Below are 11,235 nucleotides of genomic sequence, written 5' to 3'. Positions count from 1 at the left end.
ACTAGCCTTTATCAACTGAAAAGTAAAAGATGTTTTTGAAGACACAGATCCTCATCACAGAAAGTTCTTTAGCAAGAGGGTTAATTTTCCACAACACAGGAGATGTCTTTATTTGGGCAAAGACTAAAATAAGCTATTGTCTTTGGACACACAGACATGCAAAAAACACACCAGAACAAGTATACAAAACCCTTACACTTAACAAACACATCAGTCATCTCCGCTTCTTATTGAGGCATTGAAACTCTTTCCACCTTTTTTACACTGTTGCACCTACCTGAAGAAGCTCACATTTTGTTTCTTTAGCATACTTTTGCTCTTCCCTTTTCCTAAAAGGGAAACTTCTGTGGCAGCAAGCAAAAGAAGCAAAAGAAAATTTTTTTTGTAACTCTTGCATTCTAATCAGTAACTATTTATATTTTGTTTTCCCCACATACTTTATTAGAATTTGTCTATTTCATGGGCTTTATTGCAGATTTCGGCCGAAATTTTATGACAGTCCTCAAACATGGCAGCCACACAGATGGGAAAATGCAGGTCCAAAAATGCCACGTGACTCCTTCATGGCCAGGCTGTTGACCTTGTATCTGCTACCACTTAAATCAATAAGAAATTTCTCTTTATCTTCACCAAGTAGCAAACCCATTGTACAAAACCTATATTTAAAAGCAGCAGCAGTAAGATAAATTTTAAGATACAAATATTTAAACACATAGATCTCTAATTCAGTAATACTTCTTTTTCTTTGAGATCTCCATGACTCTTAATGTGATTTATATCACCTGATTATTTTCCTCAAAGACCACAAGGAAAAACACTATCAATCTCTCAAACTCCTTATTTGCACGGCATTTTCTCTTGTTTCATAGAGTCTCACTTCAGTTGCAGTTAAATGGGCAGTCAGAATTCATCCCTTGTAGCAAATAGTTAATTTATAGTAAGACTGAGAAGAAATTATTGTCATATCACTTTGGCCAACAGTACCAAGGAAGACAGTAAGTACACGTGTGACAACATGAAGAAACAGGAAGATGCATACTTCTTACAATTCACTGATATACTCTCAAACAGAGACCTTTGCATGTTCTCTGAGACAAAGAGGAAGGTCTGCAGGAGCCTGGTTGTGACTCACATTGGTAAGACACTTAACATCTTGGACATTTTTAAGATATAGGGGGAAAATAGCCCAGCACAAAGCCTAAGCATCAATCTGGGTGATGCAGAGGCAGTATAAAAGGAGTGTCTTAGCAGGGCATGTAGCTTGGATTGGGATGCTGTCAGTGTGGTGTTTCCCTTGGTTCAAAGCCAAACAAGATTAACCTCTGTTCAAAATGTGCAGCTGAACTCTGGCTTATTGTGACACTCTGCCCAGACATGGGCATAGACCAACTCTCATTCCTGGGTGAAGCAGCTCTTCCTGAGTGTAGATAAACTGTCAAGCAGGGACATTTTGTTCAACTCTTACTAGGGATTTTTCAGTTTTGGGATTGATCACCCCATGAGCTTGGTAGCACAGGGACCACAAGGTGGCAAGACTGATTTTTTCACGCCTTGCATTGTGGTGCATCCTGTTGTCTGAACAAGGTGCAACCCACACTCAGAACCCATGAATGGCCTCGTCAGCACCTGCTGGGGACCTGCCTGAGCCGAGGAATAGGAAACTGAAGAGGAAGAGGGTGTCCATAGAATCTACCCCTCTTGGGAACTGGTCTCATTCCAGGTCTAGACAAGCCCATGTAGGACAGATTCTTCTGTGTTCTTCTCTGGTGGCAGATAGCTTTGTCTTCCATTGGAGTAGGCACTGCAACTTCCCCCTCCTGTGAAACATTTTTGCTTTAGTTGAATAGTTTTGTAATAGTCTTATATTACGTCTCAGTTTACGGACCAGCCTGGACCATCTCTGGTGGTTCCTACTCTAGAAACTGTGGGATCTGCATGGAAGGACTAAGTATTTGGGGCTTGCAAAAGCAATGAGCAAAATTTATGGCTATATGAATTTTCTTGAGAGGAGAGAAGTGTGGGCTTTCCATTCCTGTGAGAGCTGATGTACTTTAGAAGCTGAATTCAGGAAACTTCATTGTCACAGCAAAGGTCCCTGAAGGTCTCAAGCACATCCAGCTCAGGCTCAGTTTGTGGACAGTTCTGAGGGCTGCGTATCAGACTTGATGTACTTGCATGGATGGCCTTTGACCCAGTGTCCTGCACACCAGGATGGGTGTGGGTTCATAGCAGAGGTCTGGAGCCACAGCCCCCTCTGCTTTAACACCGTCAGACTTTGCCCCTTCCTCAGTTCCACTGCCCTCACAGCCATCCCCAGAGGTTCCTGTACACAGGAACCTTTGTTGCCCAGTGCCTTACTCCCAGGTGAGTTTTACAATGGGCCTCTATCTCAGAGCACTGGTGAGAGGGACTGAACTTCAGACCTTCAAGCAGTGCTACCACAGGGGTGGGTATGCTCAGGAATTGCTTTCAGACGCTAAACGTCACATCCCTCACAAGCACTTTCCCTGCTGGTCAAACTGCTCCTTCAGCAGGCCAAAACCAAGCCCCTCGCAGGATCAGGTGTAAGGATGAGCTGGGACTTAGCATGCCCAGCCCAGGACAGCCCTTGCTCATGATAGGTCACCCTGCAGGAGCTGGGAGTTGAAGTGGATTTTTTTTTACTTTTCAAAACCTATTTTCTAGTAACATTATGCAACTCCTGTTGTATCTTGGTTTGTTGTCATTTGCAGTTAAGCCTGAAGCCCCATTTGCTATAAACATCACTTATCAAAGGGAGGCAAATGAGTATCTGATTCGTTACCGTACACCACACTCGGAGAAGAAATACCTAGAGGGGAAATTAATTCACCAAGTAGCCTATCGGCAGAAAGAAGGTACTTGGAAGGTAGGTGATGATGTATTGCTGTGGTTTGCACTGCTTTCCAAAATTAAACATTTTCAAAATTACCAGTAGCATGTAAATATTTGCAAATCTGCATTTCTGCAGTTCTCCAGCTGAAAACTTGGAAAAGTGCAATGTTTGGCATTTGTAAATTTCATAAGTCAAAACAATTAAGGCCGGCAGTACCCTTCTCAGTTAGACACTTCTCTGGGCTAATAAAGTTTCTTTCGTTTAGGTTTTGCAGTGGGAAGAAAAGACACAGTGTGGTAAAGCATTCTAAGTGTTTGGATGGTTTTGCTCTTTGCTGTGGTATTTTTGCTCTTATTTTCTGTGCTCATCAGCCAGTAGAATGTATGACCTCTTTTCCTATTTAGCAAGTTTCTTCACCTTCCCTTTTGCACTGAGTCCTTCCAGGCTTTGGGTGTGGCCCTGCAGCTCTCCCACCCTCGAATTGAGGCTGCAGCTGCTTTGTGAGCTGGGTCTGGTTTGGGCTGCCCAGCTGCAGGGACCTCTGTATTCCCTATCACAAAGGCAGACATGCAAATACAAGTCACAGTGTTTGAAAGCATGGGCTACACCTGTTTTTTGTGGAGGGAACACAGTGTTGTCCACAGTTTTTACAGAGGGAACAAATAGAATTTGTTACACAGTGTGCAATGAGCCAATAATGATATGAGAGAGAGAGACATTGATTATTTGTTTCAGAACTGTGCAAGCCTGGGTGCCCAGTGGTATTCCACAAATCAAGCACCCAGCTATCAAAACTTTTAACTATTTTATATTACTATACGTTATATTACTATAGATTTTAGCAAACAATGGAATTAGTGTTTGTTGGCTACAAGTTAAATAGTTCTTTTATTAATTAATATTCTTCTTTCTATTGGTTAATAATTCACTCACTTCTGTTGTTAATTAGTCTCCATGTTCAGTTTTTCTCTTCTTCTGGGTTGGTGGGTTTCTTGGGTTGGTGATTTTTGAGTAGGTGGTCATGATCTGGCCCTGCTGGACATAGTTTTTACCCAGCTGGAGCTAATTTCAGCACATTTGCTGAGTTGTTTTTTTCCAGTTTCTTCCTTATCTTGGGAGTTCTGCCAGATGTCCTTGTGGCTGTAAATTCTGCATTCTTTGTGTCCACTATCAGTGGTATATCCTTCTTCCCAAGCTTCGTTAACCTCCCCCTAAGTCTGAGATAATTCAAACACTTCAAGCCCTAAATCACAACAAGACAATTCTACAAACAAGTTTTTCTAACACCTGGGCATCACTTGGAGCTTGTTAGCTGCTGTCTGTTTCGTGGATTAAATCTCCTTTCTTGTTGATTAGGCCTGAAAATATACAAAGATCAGATATCAAAAGACAACCTTTCTTAAGAAGGTTTTATGTACTCCACATTCGCAATAACAGAAGAACTGTAACTAGAAAGAGGGAAAAAAAAAGGGGGGGGGGGGTCAGGCAGCAAAATACATTGAAATAAAGAGCACCAGAGCTGTACCGTGTCATTTCAGCTTCAGAGTTCCCTGTAACTGCTCTTTCAGAAGTCGTCTTTTTATGCTTCACAAATCTATTTTTTCACCTTTCTCTTCTGAGCCTTCCTAGGGAAGCATGTATTTCCCACTGCAGTGTCAAAATTGGCAAAGCACAGTTGATAGTTTTCCAGTGAGCTTTTACTTGTCATTTGTCTTCTTCTCAATACTGTCTGGACTACCTTGCTGTTGAACTAGGTTGATGACCTGATAAGCACCTGTGTAATAACAAAAGGCATGGAACAAACAGCACAATGTTGCAGGGATGCACCTGATCTCACACATTTTGCTGAAACTCAAAGATAATTCTCCATTGTCTGCTGGAAAAATAACTGGATTTTTTTTGTGTGTTTAGACAATAGAGTCGCCACACCATCACGTAAGATTATTGGGACAAAACCTCGAAAATAATGCATCATATGAGGTGAAAGTACGTTCACAACCCAACGGAAAATTTTTTAAGGGCACATGGAGTGAGTGGAGCATTTCCAAGAGCTTCAGGACAGCAAGAGAGCAGCACTCCACAGAGAGCTGTAAGGGCAGAAAATGCTTTGGTCTACCTGAAGGAAAGCAGAGGTGGGGGTCCTGGGCTCCCTGGACAACCTCAGCAGCAGCAGGGATGAGAGCATGGGGAGGGAAGATCCCACAGCCACAGTAGGGTCAGCCCTCACAGACACCAGGCACCCTAAGGAGGGGACTAAAAAAGCAGTTATATCACTCTGGACTGGGGCTGACTCTCCATGTGAATTTAAATCTCACTCACAGGCAATAAATTCAGAGGAGTTGCTGCTATAAGCGCATGAGAGGGTGGGTGCAGAGGGAGCTGCCAGCTGGCTTGCAAGAAAAGGAAGAGCTGGCACTGAGTGTTTTGGGTAAGGCACAAAGAGCTATGAAACATGACCTATTTTAGGGCCCTGGATTTGTGTGCACACATGGAGCTTTAATCACAACCACAACACAGGCTAAAATCTCATCACCACACTTGTAAATGTGAAAAATCCTTGTAGTCCTTAGGGTCCCTTCAGTACCCAGCAGCATTACGTGTGTTGGAAGCCGTTTCAGTGCTGCTGCCAGAACACAGCAGGTGGTGGTTTCAATGCACTGGAGATGACAGCAGACTCAAACTGCTTTAATCCAGTCTGGGAATCCAGTTTGGAGCTCAGCCAAGTGCTGATGCTCTGGCAACCTACCTTTTTCCTCCTCCAGAGAGACAGGAGAAATGGATCATTGCACCAGTCCAATGATAGGCAAGTGCAATTCTTGGTATGAATTCCCAATTTATCATCTGAAAAGACATCACAGTTACAGTGGCTTAACAGTGAGATGTTTACATGCGTTGGCTGATATTCTTTGTTTTTCTTCAGATAGCAGCGTGGTCATGATTATATTCTCCATCCTGGGACTCATGCTGTGCATTGTTATGATTGCATTGATCATAACTTTTTGGGAAAACAGGTAATCTAACTCTCTTAATATCAGAAAAAGTGTTGGAAGCCAATCCTGTTCTAACAGTCTTGCTGCTTTCCCCGCTGTACCTGTGAACTATCCCCTCTACATCTGTGGGCCTCTGTATCAAACTGAAGGGAGGGCAAGAGCAGAAATGGGCAATACAAGAGACAGTGTTGGCAGGCAGAAGATGAACTGCCACTTTGAGCAGAGTTCAGTCTTGAACCCAAAACACTGGGACTTTTGCAAGCCAAAGTCACCACAAAATATGTATAGAGTCACTGTCATGCTGGAGGGAGATTTGACTAAAAAGCAAGATCCAGAGGAAGAAAGTGACCTACAGGTTTTAGTAAAGTCCCAAGAGGTATGAAAATAGCATACCAGGGAGATTGCCTTTTTCCCTTTCACAGGCTGAGTCAGTGGGGTGTTTGCTCTGCAGCACTTTCAGAAGCAGCAAGGCAGAACCCTCTGCAAAAATGGGCTTGATCGTGTCAGGCACCAGCTCGGCCAGATCCACATCCAGCCAGCCATGTGCTGAATACTGGCTCCACATCCTCCACCACAGTAGTTACAGCAGAAGTGGGACTGGAGATAAATTCATTACCCAGGAAGCCATTTTTCTGCACTAGGGTTTTTTTATATATTTGCTACACAACAATAGACAGATAACTCTAAATACAATTTTAACCACACTGCTATATATATATTCATATAGCATTTAGAGTTTACAAATTCAAGGAAATTAACAGATATGCAGATAATCTGGTGACCCTAGAATCTGAAGGTTAACTCCTTGCAAGGTAGAAAGCCCAGGACTGTTTGATGGCTTTTAGGGCAGCCTGTCCATTACATCCAGCTCAAGAGAAGTGGCTGTGTGTAAGCTGCTTTTTCAGGACACCACTTGGGCTGTGCTAACTTCTGAGTTAAACATGGGGTTTGGCCTCAGCCAAACCATGACAAGAACAATTTTAACAATTAAACATTTTAGAACTGGAGTTATCTGCCCTAGTGCTGTTTGATTTGCAAGTACAGATGTAGCCTGAGATTTCTATTTCTTTCATTTTGCTGTTGCTGGCAACCTGCACTTCTCTAACTTTGCTAGAAGTTTTGCTTATGTAAAACTGTAGCAAAAACAGTTGAGACTTTTGGATCCCAGATATTTCCGTGTTAAAAAAAAAAAGAGGGGCTTATACATAGTGTATATTCACCCTCATATAGAGACACATAAATAAAATGAAACATAAATTCATATACATGCAGTTATATTTATATCATTGCAACATTGAATTTCAGTTGGACAATATTCTCTAGAGGCATCCTAGCTGGGGGTGTGCAGCAGAACAACATGAAAACTTTGTTAATCAAGGAGTAAAAATAAGACCTATGGGACAAGGCCACAGTACAGATATCTGAGGCACAAACAGCTGGCCAAAGAGTAGGACAATACATTGTTCTTTGACTTACGTAAACATGCAGAGGCAATTATCAACAAATTTGCACTTTAACCACAGCATCTTGCACTGGCAGAAACTGGTTTCACCACACAGAGCCCTGTTAACACAGCTAGATGCGAACAAGCTCCTTGCCAGCATAACTTGCTGCTTTTCCGGTACTTGGTGAAGTGTCTTTCTTTAACTATGACAATCTGTGCACTCAAGTGATCAACAGTGGCCTTTGCAACTCCTCTTCTCCTGTCTGTTTTATTCTATGACTTTTCTGTTGTTATTCTGGATAATGCAACCCAGTCCTGAAGCTTTGTTACTAATTTATTTATTTATTATTTATTAATTTTTTTATTATTTATTTATTATTACTTTATTACTAATGATGTAATATGAACCTCTGATACTTCAACATATCCCTCTTTTGCTGCTTTTTGTCTGCTGTTGCTGTTTCAGGATCAAGCCTGCTGTGTGGCCAAATCTTCCTGATCATAAAAAAACACTGGAGAAACTATGCAAGAAGCCAAAAAACGTATGTTCTTCCACTGCTTTTTCCACCTGAGTATAGAATCTTGGGGACAAAACTAATACTCATGAGACACAAGACTTGCATTTTCTGCATTAATTAGGACATCTTTCAGAAATTCTGCTATAATTCACTGAAAAGAGCCCACATTTGCACAGACAGATGCCAATAAAGGGTGTGGAAATAAAATACAATTCAACTAGTGCCTGAGCTTCAACTCACACAGAGTTACTACAGAAGGCTTGGGAAACTGATACATGAAGAAAGGCTGAAATAATTAAGGTTTTTTATAGAAACTGGATACAAGTAAAGAATCTTTCTCATGAGAATAATTAAACATTGTGTAGTTTGCCCAGAGACAAAGTAGGTTCTGCTTTGGGAAAATGTTCTGGATAACCCAATCCAGGTCACACTTCTCACACAAGGTTGGACTCCAGAGGCCCTTTCCAGCCAAGATGCTTTGGTGATTCTATGAAACTGTGATCATAGGGCTGGATGGGGATCTTTTGCAAGCATCCCTGGTGATGTCCAAGTACCCTTACATGGTCAGCAGAATTGTTCATACACATGCAGCACATGAACTACTCAGCCAGTTAAAAACCAGATGGGAAAATGCTACAAACCACAAGGTGTGGGTTTAATCTGTTGCGTTAAAACTGTATGTCTAGTTCAGTTTTTCACAAAGGAAGTCCCCAATGCTGTTGTCTCCAGTTGGTACATTATTAGCATGTTCTTAATTTAACACTTCTTAATTTAAGACACCTCTCCCACACCCTCTGCGCCCCACTGCAGGGATTCCTGATGTGTTTCAGGAAGTCATGGCAAACTTTTACTTCCTCTCTACTAAATTAAGAAGGTAAAACTGAAAGAAATTGCCTGGATGGACACACTCATTCTTTGAAATGGCAGGCATGCAACAGATGGGTGTGTCAGAAAAGTCTTTGAGACACCAGTTCCCACCACATTGTGTAGAGCATAAAACACTTTGCAGCATAAACTGCTACCTTTAGGAGGACACGGGACAGATCTAGATTAATAGGGAAAGGGATTTTCAGCCACTTAATAGCTTATTCTCTGCTAACCTGCTGTTCAGCGTGCTCAAGGTTACATCCAGAGTTAAAATCAAATAAATTATCAATGTGCCTTTTCACTTAAGCTATTACCCACTGTTAACTAACTGTGATGTTCCTTTTACCACACAGAATTTTGATATAAGCTTTAACCCAGAGAGTTTTGGTTATGTTCTTATCCATAAAGTGGACGGTATTCGGGCAAAAGCTGAACTGGAAAATTTCCTGCAGCCATCAATTTCTCCAGAGACAAGCCTTCCAGAAAAATTCAGGAGGGGATCAGACCTGAAGATGACACCTGTGATGACAGACAAAAGCAACCTAAACCTGTCTGTGACTTACGGAGGCATCTGTCTGGCTGAGGCCCCGCACAGACTCTTGGGCATAAGCCCGTTGGCAGTCACGGAAGAAAACTGCAGCTCCAGCACTTATGAGGTGTGCCACGGCAACAGGGTGCCCCTGCACAACAGTGGAGGTTCCAACCTTTCCTCTGCTCCTCCCCTGGATCCCTCTGGCCAACCCCATCCAGAGCCCACAGAGGATGACACTGTATCCCAGATGCTGCCTAACAGTGAAATGAGATCACCAAACAACGAGGAAGCCTACGTAACAATGTCCAGCTTCTACAAAATTCAGTAAACCTCGCAAGAACCACGTGTCTTTTTCTTTTCTCTAACAGAAGCAGGACACTTGAGCTTTCTGTTTTGTTTTCCTGTATCCTGTGAGTTCCCACCTCCTCCACTCACCCTGCTCACAGTGCAATGCCATATCTGCAAGAAAGTGGGTTCTCCTACATTCCAGCTAGAAGTAGCCTAACTTCAGCACTCAGTATGCTGCTAGCAGTCTCCACTGCAGCAGAAACTAAATTTAATTCAACCTGACTTTAATCTTCAAATCTGATTAATCCAGAGCAACAATAGTGCAGTCCCAGCTGAGGACCACAGCATGTCTTGTAAAAGTCAACGGATTCTTCTGTTACTCTCCTGGTTACAGAGCTAAGCTCTTATTAATGCCTAAGCAAGAAATATGGCAAGAAATTCAAGTTAAACAGAACGCAATCCCTTTAAACAGTAGTAAGTCGAGGGTAATTCCTCTGCAGTCAGTGTAAATCAATGAGTTTGCAAAAAGACAGTAAATCAGGGTTGCTATCAAGCGTTAGCTGCCTGGGGATTCAGAAGTTTGAACAGCACAAATGGATTTAGCAGAGTCCTCAGGAGAAATGGTACCTGGACCCACTTCAGAAAGATGTTTTCTGAGGCTGATTTAGTTGGGGGGTTTTTTTTGGGACACAAAACAAAGCAAAACCCTATATGCGACTGCTTTTTACTATTGGTAAAGATCTGCCCTGGAGCCAATTACAGATCCACAGGGACTTCTAATACTTTTAAATTTTCAATATTTCACATGCTGACTGTGTAAACCAAAGACCCTTCTCTTCCTAGGAACTGAATTAGGACTGTAAAACGCACAGTGCTGTCTTTCTCTGCAGCTCTTGTGCAAGCATTAATCTAGCATGTAAGAACTTTCCAGGGCAGAGGCTGAGCTGACCATGTTTGTTTACTAGCATTATTTCCAGTAGCTGTGACTGCATATGAATACTATGAATTTGGATAGGCAATGATCTCGTGCAACATCTGACTTAAGAAGATGAATGGAATGTCATGGATTCTACAGTGATCAGAAGACCTATTTTATTTTTTAAAGTAACTTGTAAATTGCCTGGAGATAGTATTTAGTTTGTTGTTGGGGTTTGTTTGTTTTGGGGGTTTGGGGGATTTTGTGGGTGTTTTTGAGTTGTGACTTTTTTCTTCTTGACAATATCACTTTTTTTTTGGGGGGGGGGGTTGTTTGGTTTTTGTTTTTGTTTTTGTTTTTTGCATTATGGCTGAGCCACTTCACAGTCCTCCTTAGATTCTGTACGTTGTGGAGCACGTACTTGGAGATAAAGCTGCTACAGCCACATGACTGCATGATAGCAGAGCAGTGTGGCCTTGGGACATCCAGACTGCTTTATTGAACTCTGGGATTCAGGTTCACCTCACTGTGCAGTCTCAGTTTCTCTAGCTGTTTGAAATTCTCCTTTACCAAACTGTATTCACATTTCCGGAGTCTAAGAGTGAAAAGAGTCCTCTCTCATCCTCAGAGCTGCTCGAATTTGTTTTAACTGGTAATGGTCACAGAGATGTTGCAAAACCTCAGCTGCTTCCATCTGCCTTTGCCAAGACAGCTTTGTGCCAGGAGAACATCAAAATTGATCCCATCACTTAATATATCCTGTCATCTGATTTCAAGAAGATATGGCAGAGAGTGGAGCTTGCATTAAACTCCATTGCTTGAATCA

General features: G+C 42.1%; 1 protein-coding gene across 1 annotated transcript in view; it reads left to right on the top strand.

Moving 5' to 3' along the window:
* The window catches only part of IL7R (interleukin 7 receptor), a 15,796-nt gene extending 5,615 nt beyond the window's left edge, over window positions 1–10,181 (top strand). The window contains exons 3-8 of the mRNA XM_027900627.1: window positions 982–1,136; window positions 2,733–2,887; window positions 4,766–4,943; window positions 5,775–5,865; window positions 7,755–7,830; window positions 9,027–10,181. Coding sequence (XP_027756428.1) covers window positions 982–1,136; window positions 2,733–2,887; window positions 4,766–4,943; window positions 5,775–5,865; window positions 7,755–7,830; window positions 9,027–9,533 — 1,162 coding nt within the window. The 3' untranslated portion in view covers window positions 9,534–10,181. The remainder of the gene's footprint in view (window positions 1–981; window positions 1,137–2,732; window positions 2,888–4,765; window positions 4,944–5,774; window positions 5,866–7,754; window positions 7,831–9,026) is intronic.
* Window positions 10,182–11,235: the final 1,054 nt, after the last annotated feature.

The sequence above is a fragment of the Empidonax traillii genome, unplaced genomic scaffold, assembly GCF_003031625.1.
Source record: "Empidonax traillii isolate 1590-97213 ecotype Southwest subspecies unplaced genomic scaffold, ASM303162v1 scaffold743:size316770, whole genome shotgun sequence".
Classification (NCBI taxonomy): Eukaryota; Metazoa; Chordata; class Aves; order Passeriformes; family Tyrannidae; genus Empidonax; species Empidonax traillii.
This window is presented reverse-complemented; position numbering and strand designations above follow the sequence as displayed.